Raw genomic sequence first — 20,467 nt, 5'->3', positions numbered from 1 at the left:
ACTAACAGTCCACCTTTGTCATGTGCCAGCCATGGTAGCATTGTAAAGAAACACAGACACACAAATCCCAGCTGTCCTGTAGATATTCAAATGGTTTTGAAGGAAGCACCATCTGGCCATTGCCTTTCCCAGTGCCCATGCTGCTGCTACTATGCCACATGTACAGTGCTGCTGGATGTGCTGCTCAGACCCTCCCCCAGTTTAGGTGTGTAGCTTCATGAGCCCTGGCAGAAGAGGAGAGGATGGACTGATAAAATCATGCCTGACAGCAGAAAGGTTTGAGCTTGTCTGCAATGCAGGTGTTTTTCCTCCACACCCTGGGATTGCACACCTTGCCAGCACTGCCCGTGGTAGTGCCTGGGAATTCTGCCCTGGCCAGGAGCCACCAGATCCCTCTGGTCATGACTGTAGTGCTCCTTGAGGTTCCCCTGGGTACATCCAGACCCACACTGGCCCAGTGGAAGAAGACTGTTTCAGGCCTAACCACCTGCAGGCAGCCCAAGAGCAAGGACCCACCATGGCCCTACAAACCACAACTTGCATCAGTTTACTTGACGGAGCAAATGCAGTTGTCCACAGCCCAGTCACAGGACAGCCTATTTAGTATTGAGACAGTGATAAAAACCTCTGTAACAGACAAGCTCCTTCAAATACACACCTGGAGCCAGAGGGCTGGAGCAAGGTTCTCATGATGGGCTGGGACTTCTTGTATGGAAACTCTGGGCCAGTTGCTGCCCATTGCACCTCTGCCAAACCTCACATCTGCCTGCAGCACACAGGCCTTCTCTTATCCCAGCGGGGACAGGACAGGTGCAGCCTGGGTTTGACTGCCAGGTCCTCGGCTGCAGAAAGGGCAGCACATGGGATGGGAAATGGGGATCAGAGCCTGGGATTGTGCGGGTGCTGGTGGGTGGAGGTCAGCCTGCAAGGACCTGCCTCGTCGAGCCACCCCCCTGGCAGGACAGCCTGCCTGGCCCTGCCCTGATGCTGCCCCAGCTGCAGGAGGAAGCTGAAGGCTCATCCTTGCCAGCACTCCTGGTCCTGCTTCTGTGCTCCTGCAGTGACCCTGGCCTTCTCACAAGGACCATCTCTCCCATTGCTGACTGGAAAGGAGATGTCAAGGGGAAGATCGGTACCCTTGGCAAGAGGGGCGTTTCTCAGACTATCACAAGGGAAAAATAAGCAACACTGTTCTTTACCTCAGGGTTTCATGCACTCTCCAAATGAGATGACAGTCGATCTGGTTGTCTGCACTTTCACATGCAGCATATTACAAACAAACCTTACAGGGTGGTTATTGACAGCTCCCAGCAGTTGTGTGAAGGACAACTTGGCTCTTGCATTGCAATCTGCTGTCAAGCATGTGAAGCTGCTGCAGGTCAGGTGCTGCCTCAGGTCCCCCTTCCCTGGACACATCCTAAGGAAACTGAAAGATGAGGTTTGTCAGAGCTTATCTCACTCCAGCCCTGAGTTTGTCCTGCAACCACAGTACTTAAAGCAGGTGACATCAGCACTGACAGTGTGGCCTCACTGCCCCAGGGACCCCATGGCCGTTTGGCCAGCACTTACATGCCCATCCCAATGGGGTGGCCCCGAGATGCTATCTCCTGTGGGGCTGCAAGGAGTAGACCAGCTCTCCTGGCCCTCCACATCCTTGCTGCATCATGTCATTGCTCCCAACCTAAAGAAATGAGGAACATGTACCACACCAAGCATGAGCAGTACGAGCTCATAGCATTGAGCAGCGAGATTCATAGGGGGGTGCATCAGCACCAGGGCTCACAGCATCATTTCCTACATAGCACAGGCAGGTGCTGGGCCTCCATGGAGCTGCTCCCCAGGGACAGCTTTGTTGTGTTCCCTCAAGCTGGGAGCCACGAAAAGGAAGGAGTGCAGGAATCCTGATCGTGTCACTGCAAATCCTGCCACACATAACAATATTTTCTCAAGCATGTTTTCCTGACTTCCCTTCCAAGAGATCAAACCTGAAGGATGGCTACTCATTCTATGGGTAGCCCACAAACAAAGTGTTTCCCAAGAAATAAGCACATTGCAGTCTCACCATGCTCATTATTATAAAAGAACATTTTATTTCTCTTTTTTTTTTTTTTCCCCTGGGTGCACTCTATTGCAGTGTAACACTAGGCAGGTCTATTGACAAATTAAGATTCTTGCTACAGAATTAAGGTGTTTGTCTATTTGGTCAAATCTCGAAGCTTTTCCTTGGCGTTCTTACAGGACTTGTCACCACTCAACACAAGAACTAGTGGAAGTGCCAGAAATGTGATATGAGACTTGGAGCGGGTGCTTCACAATCACAGTTTGCAGAAGCTGCTGAACTGGCTAGATGCACAAGGTCAGCATGATACCCATCCCGACTGTGACAAAGGGGGAAGTGCCCACCACCCGATTTTGATCTCAAAGTAGTTCTGTTTTTCAGGCTTAATGCACAGTTAAGATTGTCTTCTTATTTTTGAGGCACTCTGTCCCCTGTGCTTCCGTTTCCAAGGAAGACTTGTATTATTTTTAAGCAACAATGTTAAATGACTTTCTTATATTCTGGCAATTGTATTAGTTATTAGGCACCTGATTAGTGTAATTAGTTACATGAACTCATACAAACCATGCCTGAAGCATTATCCACAAAATTTTCACCTATTCCAAGCCAAATATTATAGTTCACAGAAAAGTCTTCTAGCACGCAATTGCAGGTGAGTATACATATGAGCAGTACACGAATCACTGAGTAAATATGGCACTTTTATATGTTTTCCAGGAGGTCATACAGAACTAGGAAACAATCTTCTCTGAGCTGACGCACTTCTAAAATACTATAATACAGTTTTGGAAAATACACCCCACAGACTAGATAGTAAGTATAGAAAAGTCAGCAGTGCAGCTACCTGAGTTTGTTTCATTCAGTTTAACAGTGATCTGATAATTTCTCATCCTCCACAAGCCCGAGGGCTGTCTACCCATGAAAGCCACCTGACTCTGCTACAGACACAACACATGGCTCTGCAAGTGCTGAGCTGACCTCGCATCTCCAAAGCGACCCATCCGACTGCTCCTGGCACAGACCTTGGCTGCAGCCCCGGCTCCTCATTGCTCCTACCTGATTGTCCATCAATCCTTCAGAGAGCTGAGCCTGCAGTAAACGTGTGTTTCCCCCCCCCCCTTTTTTTTTCTTACTGGCTTCATTTTTCTGCTGGCTCAGTAGGCTGATTTGTCCTGTGCAGGGAACAGACAAGCACCAGAGCCATAAAGGCATGATCAAAGCAGTCAGATGCTATGGAACAGGAGCAGAGGAGGAAGGACACCAAGGAAATCCCTCCTCAGGGGCAGAGAGCTGCTCCATTGACTAAGCTGTCCCAGCAGACCAAACCCTTGGGAAGATACAGTTATTAGCTTGAAAGTGCTTAGGCTGGTAAGGTTTATTCCTATGCAGAAGGTAAATAAGGAAATACCAGCACAAGGCACTTTATACTCACGTAACTGTGTCCACATGAGGGATTGCACTGGCATAAATATAATCAGCAGCAAACAAAACCCCCATATCCTCTACACGATGTATTTCAAAACAGAGCACAGAACAAATCTCCAGCCTTCAGTTACGAGGTGTGCATAATTTCCATTCAGAAGACAGACCGCTGCACGTGGAACAACGTTAGACACAAAATAAATTATAGGCTTAAAACGCGACATCTAGGAATATAAAGATTTTTTTTTTTTTAAAAAAAACTTCAAATGTAATCAATCCCATATTTCATATCTAAGTAAGAACTATACAGCTCCACCGATTACTTGGGACATTTTAAACAGTTTACATTCATCAGGGACAACAGCACTTTGGTTTACATAATTAGGTTAATATGAGTAACGAAACATTTCTCTCCCCCGCATTACATCAAAGTGAAATACATTTAGAATATACGTATACTGCCAAGCTGCTCCAATAAGTGCATTCCATATATAAGTAAGAGTAGCTTTTGCAATAGCTACATCAGTTATAGCTCTTTCGTAGAAGTAAATCAAACCACTTTAAAAACAAATCATTTTGATTCTTTCGTGCCTGACCCAGCTTTGATTAATCACACGGACCTTCTCCAGAACACACTCAAGCACAACAAATCACTCACTGGGTCTGGGGGCAAACCCGCTTATCGGACAGTGCATCGCACCCTGAATGAATGAGGAAATATTCATTTTGCCTCCCCACCTGTGTACGTCTGACTCAAAACAACAATCAGCTCAAGAACTCGGAATGATGGTAGTTCAAAACACTTGATTGCAGCTAGAAAACATTTACGAGCAACCAACTCAACAACAGTCAAACAGTTATTTTATAGAACTTGGAACAATCTGCAACTCATAAACAGCATTGTCTCCTAGAGAAAGAAGTACTGACTCCTAGATATTCTCGCAAAGCATTTATCCAGTGCTGGCATCTGACTCAAATGTGCACTGCTGGATAGGATGAAAAGATCTCCCAGCCAAGAACTTTGCTATCATATGGTTATTTTTTATTAGCTTAAATTAGCTTGCGAGCAGCACGTGAGTTATCATGGACTGTGTCTGCCAAACTTGCCTAGAAGAAAGCAAGCGGCTGGATAAATAAAGAACAGGACAGTTTCAGAGGACAAAGTTCCCAACTTGAAGCATAATCCATTAAAGATATTGTTGACTATTAAATGATTTTAAAAAGCAGACAGACCTCCAAGTGTATGATTTCTGATTTAATTACTATCTGGGAGAGGAAAACAGCCTTCATCACTGTCCTCTGGAGGCTGAGACTTTGATAAAGTTAATGTATTCACTGAATCCCATTTTTGCAAATCTGCAAATGTTCCTATGTTGGGCTTGGCAATGTAATACCAAAGCTCAAATAAGGAGCATGTTCACTGCTAAAAATAATGTCATTTCCTTGCCAGAAGGTTCACTAACTGAAGACGATTGCACTTTTTCTGAATCCTGGTCCTGCACGGTGCCAAGCATCCCTGTGGGAAGTGACTGAGAGATGCAGAGGACACTTTCTCCCTTGCAGGACCGGACATTAAGTGGAGGATGGGTACAGCATTTTTGAAAATAGTGTTTAATCTCCCGTGGTTGACTTTTCCAACACTGTGCATTCACTGCACCCCTTTTGTTCATGCCAGCAGGAAACGGGCAGCTGAATCCCTCTGTGTTGTTCACAAAATCTTCAGCACGCGTCATTTTGGTAGGGACTCCTCTGTGACCTGTGCCCTTACTCCTCTATCTTGGGTGCGGAAATTGCAGTCAGTGCCTCCTGCTCGGACAGCACTCAAACACAGACACAGACTACACTTCCAAAAGGCCTTGGAGGAGTTCTGCATTCTGCCTCTGACCTATGAAAATACCTCCAGCCCTTGTACAGAGAGAACCACACCTACTTGCTTTGACCATCTGAGAAAACAGTGTCGTAAGTTAAAGGGAAGTCAACCCAGATCTTGTTCGATCTTGAACACCTTCAGTTCCCACCAAAAAAAAGAAAAGAAGGAATGAAGCATTCAGCACCTGCAGGACTACCTGTTGGAGACCACATCCTACGAGATTAACAGCAACCGGGAAGACAATATAATTACCTGTTACAAATTATGCAATCCAAAGCATACAGCTTAAATACAATTTCCCTATTGGGATTTACCAAAGGGAAAAACAAAACAAAACAAAACAAACAAACAAAGAAAAAAAAAACCTCAGCAGATAAAACCGTTTACTTTTGCTAGTAAAAATTAAGTTACAAACGCCCTCGTTGTCAGGGCAAAATAAACTTAAAAATATCTTAAAACAGTGAAAAAATACAAGAAAATTTTATTTTAAAAATATATGTACTCCTTACTCCAAATTTGTTTGTACAGAAAGGGCTTTTTGAGAAAGCGAAGAAACGATAACAAACTAAATGCATATTCGGAGTATGCACTTTCTACAGGGTATTTGGTAAAAGCGTTATTTCTGTAAAACTGAGCAAGAGGAAGCTGGTTATTCAGCTTTCATTTGTTCCCTGACGTCAGAAGGCAACGTTTCAAACAAAGCGTCCTCTACAGTGAAACCAGTCCGCTTCAGAGACCTACATTCACCAAGTTCCGGTGGGAGAATTTCAAAGTGATTGCCTTTAATATCCAAGTGGGAGAGGAATACCAAATTACCAATTTTAGGTGAAAGGACAGACAAGTTATTTTTCCCAATTTTCAGAGTCTTAAGTTTTTTGCAAAAGTACAGCTCATCTGGCACGCTCTCCACTTTGTTGCAAGTAATGGAAAAGTACTGTAAACTCTGCAGAACTCCTATTTCAGGTGGAATGAAGCGAATGTCATTGTAAGACAAATCCAAATATCTGATTTTGTTGCATAGGAATAGGTGGGATGGAAGAACCTCTATTTTGTTATGGCTGAAGGAAAGCCGTTCGAGACTAGTGAGTTTCTTTATATGCTCAGGGATGTATGTTATACTGTTGTACCACAGCTTTAGGATTGTCAGTTTTCGCAGATGTTGAAAACTCACTATTTCTTCAATGGATTTGAGGTTGTTTTCCTTTAAATCCAACTCCTGAAGACTGAGAAGGCTAAAGACCGCGTGAGGTATGCGCTCTAAATCACAGTGAACCAGTTCCAGCTGTGTCAAGTTGACCATCTTCTTCAGGTTGTTGAGCATCACTAGCTTAGTGCCGTCGTTGTGGATGCACAATTTTTGCAGGTGACTTGAAACATCGACTGCAGACTGTGGGATTTTGGACAAGTTACTTTTTATGTAAAGAACTTTAAGGCTTTTAAGTTCCCGAAAAGATTCCAATGTAATGTTTTTGGAAATATCGTGACTTAGGGAGCCAATTAAATAGAGCTCTTCCAGATTTCTGAGGCCATACATCCAGTGTGGAAGTTCTCTGATGTCATCAAACTTCACGCTCAGGATCTTGAGATTCTCCTTCAGAAAGGCCAAGGCAGCGCTGTGGATCTTCACTGAACACTGGTGCAGTGACAGCTCCTGGAGATTGTCCAACTGTGCAATGGTTGCTGGTATCATTACGTTATTAATGATTTCAAGTTTTAAAGACTGCAGCTCAGTAATTTCAAACACTGTGTCAGGTAATCCAGAGAGCATGAAAAGCTGTAGCTCCAAATGGCTATGGGAGTTCGTTTGTAGCCTCTGCCTTAGTTTGTCTGCAGTCCACTCGTTGTTTAAGTTCAGCTGTTTCAGCTTATTTTCACTTACTTCAGACAGAAAGACAGCAAACCTCTTCGAATAGAGAGGATCGTACTGATCTATCATATGAAGCATAAAAGCAAAGTCATTCTTGACATCTGGGATATCATCAATTCCTGTCTCCTGCCGGACATATTCAAAGGAATATTCTTTCAGTGAGCGATAGAACAACCAGTATAGAGTATAAAGGCATGTGAGGCCATAGATGCTTACAAAGCACAGGTAGCAGTATGACAGTTTAGAGAATAGATGTGCCATCGTGTGATTACAGCAAAAATTCTTGTATCCTGTCATGTCTTCTATATCAACATTACAGACGACTGTAAAATTAACTTCTGAGACAAGTGCTGTGTTGTAAGCAATAATAATAAGGAATTTAATTACCTTAAGTACAGTCTGGCGAACATACATGACATAGAGTATGTCCCCCTCCTCAACATGCAGTCTAAATTTCTTCACCTTTTCAAACAGTGCTTTGGCCTGTTCACCTTCTTTCTTGTCTAATGCCCCATGTGTTCCCTTATCCACAACCAGCTTCTCAGGGATTGATTTTAAAGACTGTGTCTTGACCAAAGTGCCTTCAGTGCTCGGTTGGGTAGTATTAGATTTGTTTATGTTGTTCTTCCTGTTATCCTTCTCTTCAGAGTCTTCTCCTGACACTTCAGATAAGGCTCTGGTTGTCCATGGAGAATCAAAACATTTCCCAAGTATTGAAATGAAATGTTCAATTTTGGAACTCGATCCAGGGAATTTGAACCAAAAGTTACTACACAGCATGAAGACCAGCGTGTGTATAAGGACAAGGTAAGGGAAGTACTTGGCATACCAGTGCAGGGCACGTTCGTAGCAAACCTGATTAATAAAGCTGTATTGCTGAAGGTCCAAATCAGTCTTCAGTCCTTTCATTTCAACTGTGGCTGGAGGGGTTGATGGCTTGGGTGGAGGAAGAGGGGTTGTATCCGGGATTGTGCTAATTACATGTGAAGTATTAGATTGGTTCTGGCAAGGCTGTACTCGCTTTGGAAGGCATATTATCTTGTCTTGCATGACCTGAAACACACAAAAAGGTATCTTTTAAACTGATGTACAAACAGTGATGGCTGTATGACTGGGATACTGCCCTTGGAGTTCTTCCAGCTGTTAGGTATTCCACCCCATAGCCTAGCACTTGGTCCCACAGTCTGCGAGATAACTATTACTGCTGTCATTCCCAGCAAGATACTTGTTCTAAATGCCAAGAACTAGGTCACCCCTTTTAAACAATGGTTAGCTTTCCATTATTTGGATAAGAGGGCACTGAGATAAACCAGAAAAAGGAAAAGCATGGGTAATGTTTTCACAAAAGGGATCTCCTGCACTGCTCTCTGCAGAGACAGGCTGTTCTTGCTGGATGTATTCACCCTATCAAAAGTGCTACATGGGTATTCAGACAGCTTAGGTTTGAAAGCAATGCAGCTGCATCTGTGTGACTTTACACTCAAACAGTGATGCCTATCACATCCAAAGTGGCTGACAAAGAGTCAACATGAGCACATCTGCACTGGAATATTCTTTACCTTTGGTCTTAATAAGGACAGATAGGGATACTTAGAGAGTTAATTGTGTTTTATACATATGCACATGGATGTTTTTACATTCAGCATCTCATATAGAGTTCTCCCACAACACTCCTGTGGGAATAAAGTACATCTGCTCCTGAGTCTGTCTATAACACAAAAAAGAGCAACTTCCTTAATTTAGGCTGTCCATCCACATTGGCAGACTCAGGTGGGATTGCCTTTTGGGACCAATCGCCTTTGGGATAAGTCTGAGTTACCTGCCACAGTCCCCAGAGGTCTGAATTTAAAACATGAATCCACGTGACAAAACAAGGAGCTCTGCTATTTTCCATGAATGACTAAGTGGGATCAGCCCAAAACAAGAATGTGCCTTCTTCTGTAGTGTGGATGTACCCTTTGACATGGTGGTTGCTGAAAGCACTAAGAATAGAGTATGAAACAAGAGCTTCCCAAAACACATCCTCCTTGATGATCTGCCCTGGTGCAGGGAGATGCTGAGATGAGACTACATGTTTCTAAGAGTAACTGTCGACACTTCAGAAACTCTTACTGTTAATCTTTGCCTGTAAATGTTATTCTGATATACACCATTACTTACACTCTGTGCCTCTGGTAGTAAGTTAGAATAAGTTTGAAGCATTTCCTCACAGTGTTTTCCAGTGGGCTTCATCCAACCAAGCAGGTATATTTAAAAACAAGAGAAGCTTTACTTCGTGTGCTTAAGCAAACATTTTGCTGTTGATGGAAAATACAGCACTGTATAGGAGACGTTTTTAAACAAGGATACTGCATCTTCTTCAGTGAAAATATCTGAAATGGCGAATCCAGGTAAAACCACAGTAGATTCCACATGAAATTTGGGACACAGTATGAGGAAAATCTTATGCCACATAAAGAGCAACACCTTCCTGAAATAAGGCTCTGTCAGTATGAGAGCTCCATTTCTGAGTCCTGCCAAAAACTGAGAGATCCCTGTCTGGGCTAGTACTGTAACTGTCTGCTCGTGTGAAGTCCATCCCAGACAGTATTTTCCATCTCTCTTCAGCTTTTGGCTCTTTAGCAAAATCTAGCTACAGTGAGTGACAGTAGTGTCAACTGTTTACATGTAAGCATGTTCAGAGCTGCTTTGGAATGGAGGAAGCATAATATTAGTTGTGGGTGGCATTAATAAAATAAGCACATCCATTTCAAATCACTCTGAAACATAAAAGTGTCGATGTTTGTCAAATAAAAGAAAAAACAGAAATTACAGAATTGCGTATTTTCAAGCTCATAAGCAAAAATGTGGTAATGTGTGAGAACTTAATTTGATCACCTGTTTTGGCATGCCAAATTGTGGTGAAAACAGGCATCCAGGCTCAAGCTAAACCAACAGCTCTTATCTAAGCTGGCACCACTCCACTGACCCTAGCACAGCTCTACTGATTTGCAGCTGTGGAAAGTCTGGCCTGTGCCATTCAATGTTTCTGCCTAAACAGCCTTAATCCTGGGAGCTGTAAATTTGGCTTTGTTCGCTGCAAATTCAAGTGATTAACAACCCATGGCACCGCCGCTCTCCCAGCACTTCTGCAAGAACCGCCCAGCCCTGCCCCAGCCGATTTACCTGCAGTGTGCACCCAAACACGCCGATCATCAGCATAGCCACAGAGAGATAGTCCGTGAACACATCCCACCAGGGCTTCAGCACCCTGAACGCCGGCTGCTGCTCGGAGAACTGCCGAAACTCGGTCACAGGAATCATCCTCCTGCAAAAAGAGCAAGGACAGCACTCAGCCTCCAGCAGCCAGCGTTCCCCATCCACAAGAGATAGCGAGAAAGTCCTTCTGCAAGGCTTGAAACCCACCCAGGACACGAAGCAGCACCAGGTCCCCAGCTGCCTCCCACCAAGTCCCACTGACAAGTCCCACCTCAATGGGCCCCATGGCAGCACCAAGGACCTGTGTGTGAAGGGAGACAAACCGGCCCCACGCTGCCTCCCACCCCACACCAGAGGGTCAACATGGCCTCTGTATCCCTCCAGCTCCATGCTAGCCGTGATCTCAGATGCCTGGCTACAGCCTTACCCCATGCTCAGGTTTCACAGGTCCTCTTAGCTATTGCGTTTCATTCACGTCCGTTGCCATTCATAGTGGTTGCTGTGATGTGCCAGAAAATTTGCGTGCGTACTCACCACAGTTTTAAATCTGCTATGTTTTGAGTGCAAGTTGCTAGAGCACTTCAGCTAACCAGAACTGCGGGTGCTATGGGCAGATCAAGGGCTTTATCTTCACCTCAGATGTCTGGGCTGACGTCACCAGATCCTCTGAAAAATCAACTACCAGACGAGCATGCACGGGCAGAGCCACTGATACGAAAGCCTACAGCATGTTGTGTAATGCATCCTTGAGATCAAACCAGCACTGAAACTCCCCAGTAAGTTATGATGGAAAGATAAATCCACATGGGAACGTAACAAAAATACTCCCAAAGACAATTAATTAATGAGAAATGTCCTTTGACTAATACTGTAAGTGCTCACCACAAACACCGCCTATCACTGTCACATTTTAAGAGCTCACATTCCTGATTCAGCAGTGCACTGGAACCCCTCAACATGGTTCAGGCACACAGCTCTCCCCAGGGGCAGTCCTCAGGACGCACCATGCAGCGTGGCCACCGCATTTGCTAGATTTCATTTGTAGTTTTAGGGGCCTTTGTTGTGTTATGGGGTTGCTTCATTTCTCGTAAGCGATGCGTGTGGAATTTAGATGAAGGAGATTCTGGCAGCACAAACACATGCTGCTGTGACCCCTCGTTCCCTTCAACGGTCACTGCTTGCATAGTGCAGATCCTCATTAGCACAGGACACACGCTGCCACCCACCATAATGGTCCAAGTGTGAAGCTGCCTGCCCAGCTCACCTACCCAAGTCCACCAGGAGCTCTGCAGTCCCACACCAGAACCTGTTTGTCACTTATATTGTTTAAAGAAAGGAAAAAAAACTGTTAATCAACAACAGCATTACTGCTGCATGTAATCGTGGTAAGTAAACTGGCAATGTCTGGTGACAGGCTACTTTTTTAACTCAAGAGACATTCACAAGAAACATTAAGTGGAGATCGACATGAAGAAGTGGGATCACTTCTTCAAGATTCTCCAGAGCAATGCTTCTTTCCTGCACCAGCAATAAAGAGAAAATGCTGGAGAGGTACACAGGAGCCTGGGCTTGCCAGGACTGCCACAGTGCACAACTTACTTCAGTTCATCCACATTCAAAATGCTATTTAATGGCAAAACGCATTGCACCTGAGATGTGGAATATGACTTATGTCAAATACCCTTCTAAGTCACCACAGGAAATGTTGAGTTCTAAACACTGGACTGTTGATTAAAATCAGAATTTACAGTTTTTTCTCCCTTGTATTTCCAGCATCCCCCCCATCTCTACAGAAAACTGCCCATGAGATAAACCACCCAGTGTTCTGCTACCAGAAGGAAATAAAGAAGGAATTGCAGTGCTGCAGGGAAGAGACAGGGGGACAGAAACACAGCCATTAGTCAGTTTTTGGTGATGATTCCTAGAAAATAAAGAAGAGTTGATGAAGAAAAATGAATATGTGATAATAAGATAGAATGCTGTAATCCAGGAACATGTGCAAGGAATACCTGATCTCCACTGCAAAGGAAAATGAGGGTCAAATACAGTACCCTGAAGGGACATGCAAGTGCTTGAAGATAATAAACAAATATAGTAACTGCTGGAAAGAGATGTGGAAAAGCACCCAAAAAAAGCCCCAACAAAAAAAAAACACCCAGTCAGATCCAAACTCTTCTCTGATGTAAACAGGAAGAGTTTCGAGCCAAATATCAGATAGTTAGTGCTGCAAAATTCTACCCGGAGACATCAGCTGATGCATGGGCAATGAGCAGCGCAGCATGATGACTTGATGTGACCTGAAAGGGCTAAAGAGAATAAATACATCCGAGTGGGAAAGGAAAGTACTGGATACAAATTAGCCTTAATAAACAAGAGATTAAATCAGAGGATGACTCCAAAATGGCCAGGCAGCAGAGCAGCTCCCGAGCAATTGGGTTTCATCAGGGGAAATGCAGGGAGGAGGCAGGGACACACAGCACACAACACAAAGGAAATTAACTCATCACATGCCCGGCATGGCAGCATGGGGAGTGCAGTGGGCACAGCAGCAGGAAGAGTCTTATGCACAGGGACTGCAGCCACTGCGCAGGGGTCAGGCATGCAGGAACTGATAGGGCAAACCACAGTGAGCCAGAGCTCTCCCTCCCTGGGCTGCCTCAGAGCACCTGAGGAGACATCGCACCATTACCCTCACAGATCCCATAGCATTCAGGGGTGTGCATCTCTGATACGACACTGAGTAAATGTGCTCCTGGCCCCTCACGGCTTCCTGGCTCCACGCTCCAGCACTGCTAAGTGATTGTTGCTATTTTTAAGCAGATTCTTTTGGAGCAGCTTAACTCATTTTAGACAGCGTACCTCTGAATGGATGCGCTCCCACCACCAGCTGAAGGGACCGTGCTGCTGAACACCATGGCAAATGCTGGTGCTGGCTGCAGCCTGCACTCAAAGCTCCTAAGGCACAGCTTCTGTCAGGCATGGGGACTGAAAAAGGCACCCGTAGTGGAACAGACAGAGAGAGCTGAAGTCCCTGCCTTCATTCCATCTCTTTGTGTAGATCTGCCAGCACCAGCTCGGTACCAAGAGCCCAGTATGACAGAGCAAGTTAACCAAGGACCATCACCTCCTGTCCTCAGACTGGGGACTGGCCCAACTCTGAAGGGAAAGACACCTCCAGGAAGTGTGTTTGTCTCCAGAAGTCAGGCCCTCTGCTACCTTACTCTTCCAGCAGTTACTCAACTGCACTGCCATGCACTGAAGCAATTGCCATCGTGCACTGCCATGCACTGAAACAATTGCCATCGTCCATCAGTTGTTTCAGACTAACATCCACAGCCTTGCACCAGAAACAGGGCCTCTGGGTACTGGACTGGCAATTAATAGCAAGAATTTATTCATTCAGTAGGGGGAGGGCATAAATAACAGACTAGAGGGAGAAAGGAGGAGAAGCACTGTGGTAGGAGAGGGGTAAGGCTGCAGAAAAGTGGCTCCAGTTAAAACTGGAAAGCACAAGAAGTTGGTGAGATCTCTTAAGCCAACCAGAAAAGACATTCAAGTTATTTACCACTCGGCCACACTATTATGCCTCAGATTCTGGACTAGACCCTACAGAGCCTGAGCCAGCCCTGGAGCTGCAGCCCCAAGCCCTGGCAGCACTGTGCTAGCTAGAAAGGGCAGGGTGAGACTGAGGAACTTCCAACTGGGACCATGCAGTCCTGCACATAAGAGATCTATCAACAGGAGAAAGCGCTGGGCTGGGCTAACCCAGCTCTCCTTGCTGATTTAAACATCCTGCATGTGTTAGAATAAATTATGAAATGCCTTTTGGGAATACTGCTGCAAGTAGGTCTCTGGGCTGGTTCCCATACATGATTTATAGCATATTCATCTTCATTAAAGGAAGAGAGCACAGTGTACACTTAACAGAGGCTGCGGCAATTACAGGAAGCAAGGAGTTCATGTCTTGGACTTGGTGGCAGTGCCTTGCTGAGCCCCCAAATTTGGCCAGTGTATGGGTGAAGCATTTCTTACAGCACTGTAAATAGCCGCCCACAGCTGGTTAATTTTAATTCATAAGACTTGGAAACCATAGCTTTGCACATATCCACTGCAAGGGCTAAGCCTCAGCTCCAGCACGTGCCCAGAGCTCCCTGCATTGCAGATAAACTCGCCCTGCTTCATCATCTAATTGCGAGGAGACATCCAGGCTGGAAAACAGACAAGACTGGGAGGGAAATAAAATGTTCAGGGCTGGAATTAGCAACTCCTAAATCCCAAGAGTTTGGCACTGCACCCTTATCTGAGTTCTCACACACGTGGTACGTGCAGTGGAATGGTGTCTGAACTACCCCGGCATTTGGTGCTGGCAATTACTTTGCTGTAGTTTCCCCTGTTACACACTACAGCTATTGGTGCTTCCTGAAAAATTAAACAAAACCTGCCTTTTTGTTGTTGTTGTTGTTGGGAAAACTACCTAAAAAGCTGACTTTTTGGAAACACGGCAGAAAGGCCTTGCATGTTGCCACTTCTTCAAACATGGGCTACTTTGCGTTCTGATGATTACAGCAGAGGTTTCCATAGGAAGAAATGCCACCATTTGGCAAACAAACAAACAAACGATGCCGTTGCTCAAACATAAAGCCCACGTTGAGGAACTGGACAGTCATTAAAACCAATCCATTTGCATACAAACAAGTCATCCTTAAAAGACATGTGTTTATGGTATTGTCAAACAAACTACTTGAAAGTCATCTTCCCAGGGCAGTGAGGAAATGTGGCCAGAAGGACCGACAGGCATGAGTCAGGGCTCCTGGGACTTAGCCATGGGCTCCCAGCACTGCCCTGCCTCAGCAGCCCGGCTGCAATAGAAAGGTGCCCGCTTCCCTTACCACTTCTGGTGGGGAATAGGAACAAATAGTGCTGTGAAGTCGTAACTCACCACTTCTTTCCAATTCTCTACAAATGATTGAGTTTAAATTGACAGCAATTCCCCTTCAGAGCCATTGGAGCCAACGTGATGCCAGACACAACCAGAACTGCATTCAGCTACAGTGCAGGCACTGGCCAAAGCCCAGCCAGCTCACAAGACCCTGTGCCAACAGCTGCAGCCTGGTGCCCCTGCAGCCAACAGCAATCTCCCAGCTCTGCCGCAGTGCCCGGAGCCGCTCCCAGCCCTGAGCTCAGAGCTCGGAGATGTGAGGGATGGACATAACGAGGAAGTGACTGTCATGAATTGCATGTCAAAGTATATGCTGCAATTTCCACCTACGCATCCAGTAAGTGCCGCCTTGGTGGCGGCATCCCATACAATAACCTTGCTGTTTGTTTTAATTGAGCCACAGTCCCTTTTCATGCATTCTGCACCAAAAATACTTCCTATTGTCAGCAGCTCTTTGACTTCCACTCAGCTGGGCTGAAGACAAAAAAGTGTCCAGGGCCAGATTCTGCCAGATAAGATCTCCATGGAATCAATAGGAGCTCTTTTGTACCACAGCATTCTGTGATAGCACTGCACAGAGATTTGGCTTTGCTGAACTCTTAGTCCAAATTCAAAGCAAAGTGAACTCTATACATTCCCATGTCAAAGGCTTCTGCAGATGCACCACTCACCACCTTTCAGCTTCAGGAATCATGACCCAGGTTTATCAGAGCTATTACTCAAGCTGAGGGCCCTCTTTCCAGAGTAGCAAAATATTCTTCATGCGACTGCAAACCATTAGCAGCAAACTCCAGCACAAGCAAGAAACTATCCATGAAGTGCTCTTCTAGTACTGCAGAAATGGGCCTAAATGATTGAGTAAAGCAAAGCAGATCAAGCTTACACCAGACTATCCAAAACACTTTGATACTCAGATAGATGACAAAGACGGAAAGAACACTGTAGGACAGACAGTATTACATGAACTAGAACCAGACACTGTCAAAGGAATAGCGAAGGGCCCCAGGCTAACACAAGCACTCATCATAAAAAATGTTAGGCTGATATAATTAAAAATTAATTCCCAATTAGGACAGGAAGCACAAAGGCTCCATTCTGAGTCTAAGCAGCTCAACCAGCTGAAAAGTTAGTTAAAAACTTTTTATGCAGCGATTGAGCCAAAAACATTAAAGAAATGCAGCTTTCGTGATTTGTGAGGCTCCTTCACATAAAGGACCTTTTCTGCTCCTGCTCACAGGCCGCACAAGAGAGCTTTCTAAACTCTGCAACAGTCTCATAAAACACGAATCCCCAAACGCCCTAATAAACACGTGAGTATTCTCAGCCCGACACGCTGCTGATGCATTTTCCTGCCCCCAAACCATCTTTTGTGACAAAAATCCCCAACAATGAAAATACAGCTCATAGTCTTATCTGCAGTCCTGAAAAAATGAAAAGCCAAATGCATAGAAATTCCAGCGCATGAAGTGGATACGATCTACACGCGCCCAGAGATAAGCACTAACAGCTACAGAACCGGAATTGCTGCTCATGCAGGAAGGCTTTTAAAGATTATAAACCACAGAGATTTGGAAAACCAGAGCTATCTGCTGAATTGGTCAGATGTTTTCAGCTCCACGTCCAGCCTTAGCTTGCTGAAGAGGGAAGAGCTCAAAGCTTGCTCCATCAGAAAGGCTATGGCTACTCCACAGAGCAGAAAGGCTGAGTCCTCCAACCCCAAAGCCATTGTGTGGGGCTCTGGCCATATCACAGCAGGTGTATAATCTGTCAGATCACACTGTCATAAGTAAATGATGGCAAAGAGCAAATACTCTTTTCAGTCACATTGCATTTAACAAAGATTTTTTTTCCGACAACATTGTGTGTGAACACTCAACTTGCTCTATAAGCTTCGGACAGTGTGCTCAGTGCTTCCTTACAGCAGCCTCTGCTCCTGAGCCACTGCAGGGTGACATAAAGCACGTGTGTCTCAGTACCTTGCCCCACTGCATGGCAATGCCAGGCCCGTGCTCTGCTCCACTGTGACGCTGGGCAACTGCGCAATCCAAGCTGCCACCTCAGCTCCAGGAGTGAGCAAATGAAATAGGAAGCATTCTCACAGCTCACAGCCTTATTGCCACATTACGGGGTTTTAGATTCCAACCCCTACAAAATCAATGATGTGCTGTTGCCACTGAAGGAAGATGTGACATCCCATCTCACTGCTTTCAACAGAGCACCACTTAGTCCAGAATCTGAAGCTGGTATACAAGGCTGGATGCTGTCTGCCTGGAGTCAACGGAAAGGTAAAGAGAGAGAAGTACATCCTGAGCACTGTCCTGAGAAGCAAGCTGTGATGTATCACCTTGTGCCAGCCCAGGCCCCAGCACTCCACTCTGGGAGATGGAAACAGTCGACACAACCTCCATGGTGTCAAAAACACAGAAAGAAACCACCCCTATCAAAGCTGAGGACTCTCCACATGATGCGGTTACGAGTCCTGCTCTGTGCCAGCTGAGCCCCTCAAGTCAGGCACTGACTCAAGAAGCTGAGGCAGGGGCTGCTGGGTCCCACGCACCAATGTTTGCTTCTCCTGCAGGGCTGGGAGGTGATGATGCAGCCCCCTGCCACAGCCAGCAGCTCCAAGCAGGCGAGGTGGCACAGCCATATCTGCCTGAGGTAAACCACACCTCCTGTGCTCCCCAGATGCACCACCACCAGTTTGCACCACAGCGGTCACACAGAATCCCTGGGCATGTTACTCGGAGGCGAGAGAGAAGTTTCTGTTATGCTGAACACGTGAAATCCAACACTTCTTAACATTCTGACAAATCGTTTTGGAGAGAAAATGGCTTCTTTGCTTTACTACATGAGGTTTTTGGGGAAGTATTTGGGGACTCTTTTTCTTGGGTGTAGAATGTTTCCTCTTCAGGCACTTCCATGCCCCTCCCCTGCCATGCACAGCACCATGGTGGCCAGGACAAGAGCTTTCCACTGGGTTTTCCCAAAGGGAGGAAAAAGCCTGAACAATCAAACCCAAGCCCCTGACATTGTGAATTGTTTGGAGTACCACCAGAGATTTTCTGCTTCCTGCAGCATTGAAAGAGTTGGGCTGGGAAATGAATAGCGGCCACTTGAACCAGCGCAAGCAGAGGTCAGCAGACAATTGAGGGAATTGCTCCTTGGCTTACACTGTCACGGGGCTGCATCACACCACCGCTTGGGCACAGGGCTGGTGTGATGCTGCTCCTGGGGCAGGTAGCAGGGCTGCAGGGAGCAGCTGGCAGGCACCAAAACCCAGTTCCAGGCAGAGCCCAGCACAGAGCTCCAGAGAGGAGTTCAAGAACAGTGCTGCGCTTTGCTGGCATCAGCACCAGCCACATCCAGTGCTGGACATGCAACCACTAGGCTTATAGGCTTCCCATCCTTTTAAAAACTTCTTCCAAGGTTAATTAATAATAATAATAAAACAAGCAAACAAACAAACAAACAAAGGATGGAACGTTGTATTACTTTAAAACCAACAGCAGAGCCAGTTAGCATTCAGACTGGAGGAAAATAGCATCATGGCTGCCGTGCATTTTAGCAAACTCAGAGTGCAACGAGAAAGGAAATGATTCAGAAACCACAGGTGCTTTGCACCGCAGCCCGGGCACATCGAGGGCCTGGAGCCCAAGGCTGGCTGGGACGAGCCCAGCTCACACCACGCTCAGTCCCCGGACCCACCGTACGGCCACACGGGGCTTTCGGAGAAGGACAGCCCGCGGGGAGCGCTGCCCTCCGGCCGCTGCCCTCGCCAGAAGGAAAAGCAAAAGCAGCTCTGAAACAAGGCGGGGTGAGAGGAAGCGCGGCCGCTCAGCGGGATCGGACTGGCATTTCTGCCTCATCTCCCACGCTGCGCCTTTTCCCCACCGCCACCTCGCAGAGCGCCTTTCTGCCTCCCCAGGGTTACTTTAAAGCATCACCAGCCCTACTGAGCTCCATGGAAGCAAATGCAGACACGTGCGCGCTCACACACGGCCGCTCGCGAACACCACATCCTTCTTTAACGCCGGTACTTACTCTTAAAGTAAAAATAAAAATTAAAAAGCGCAATGCACGACGCACACACTGACACCCGCAGTAAAACCCTTCACCTTTAAACACCTCCACCCCAACGCAATTGCAGCACAAGCATTCGGCAACGTTCCATCACCCCCGTTTCTCTGGGCCAACCGCTCCCCGGGAGCAACGAGCAGCACCGCCCGCACCGCTTGGCATCCAGGCCGGGCCAGCCCCGCGCTCCCGGCAGGGCGCACACAGCGAGCCCCGGAGGCGCGGCACAGCACGGCGCGGGCGGACGGCGTGTTCCGGACTCGCCGCGGCGCGGGGGCTGCGGGAGTAAAGCAACGCGAGCCCCGCGGCACCGCGCCCGGCTCGGCGCCGGTTACCCCGCGGCCGCCCGACCGGCGGGGCCCCGCCCGACCGGGGCCGCCCCTCCGGGAGCGGAGCGCGGCCACCCGGGGCTCCGTTCCCGGAGGCACCGGCACCGCGAACTCCCCGCGGCCGCCACTCCGCAGAGCCGGGCCCCGAGCGGCCCCGAGCCCCGTCCTACCTGCTGCGCGTCCGGCGGGCTCACGGGCGGCGGCCGGGCAGCAGCGCGATCATTCCGCGGAGCAGAGCGGGGCCGAGCGCGGCGGGCAGGGCCGGGCCGGGAGGGGCCGGGCGGGGCGGGGAGGCCGCCGGCCGCCGCGCTCCGCCCCCGCCGCTGACCGCCGCCGCCGGGCCACGTCTCTCGCCTGACGCAGGCGGCGGGGCCGGGGGGCGCGGGCCGAGAGGTCTCCGCTGGCGGAGGAGCTCCGGGCGCGCCGCCCCGCAGGCCCCGCAGAGGCGGGAGGGACGGCCGCGCTCCGCCCCGCGTGCCGAGCCGGGGGGCGCTGCCGTTATGCGGCCGAGGCCTCGGGGACCGCCGCCGCCGGGAGCTGCCGTGGGTGGGGAAAGTTCTCGTTGTGAAGCGCGGTGCGGTGAGGGGACCGCGGAGAGGGCTGCGCCGCGGCTGGCATCGCCTTAACCGCAGGAAAGCGCCTCGGAGAGCGACAATTGGAAACACAAACTTCCAGCCCGGCGATTCAGAACGCGCAGACAGAAGCGCTG

At 47.6% G+C, this 20,467-nt stretch overlaps 1 protein-coding gene across 2 annotated transcripts; it reads right to left on the bottom strand.

Moving 5' to 3' along the window:
* Nucleotides 1-2,112: 2,112 nt before the first annotated feature.
* Nucleotides 2,113-20,065, bottom strand: LRRC8C (leucine rich repeat containing 8 VRAC subunit C). 2 transcript variants are annotated; one of them, XM_072343077.1, is made up of 3 exons: nucleotides 19,929-20,065; nucleotides 10,384-10,525; nucleotides 2,113-8,271 (listed from the first exon to the last, which is right to left on the bottom strand). In XM_072343077.1, exons 2-3 carry the CDS (start codon nucleotides 10,519-10,521, stop codon nucleotides 6,001-6,003), a joined length of 2,409 nt encoding a protein of 802 aa, XP_072199178.1. In that variant the 5' UTR covers nucleotides 10,522-10,525; nucleotides 19,929-20,065; the 3' UTR covers nucleotides 2,113-6,000. The 2 variants fall into 2 exon arrangements, with proteins under 2 accessions (XP_072199178.1, XP_072199177.1); XM_072343076.1 differs by lacking the exon at nucleotides 19,929-20,065 and having other exon boundaries at nucleotides 3,707-8,271; nucleotides 10,384-10,931.
* Nucleotides 20,066-20,467: the final 402 nt, after the last annotated feature.

The sequence above is a fragment of the Excalfactoria chinensis genome, chromosome 8 (assembly GCF_039878825.1).
Source record: "Excalfactoria chinensis isolate bCotChi1 chromosome 8, bCotChi1.hap2, whole genome shotgun sequence".
Lineage (NCBI taxonomy): Eukaryota > Metazoa > Chordata > Aves > Galliformes > Phasianidae > Excalfactoria > Excalfactoria chinensis.
Note: the sequence above shows the minus strand (reverse complement) of the source record. Positions and strands in the feature narration are given on the sequence as shown.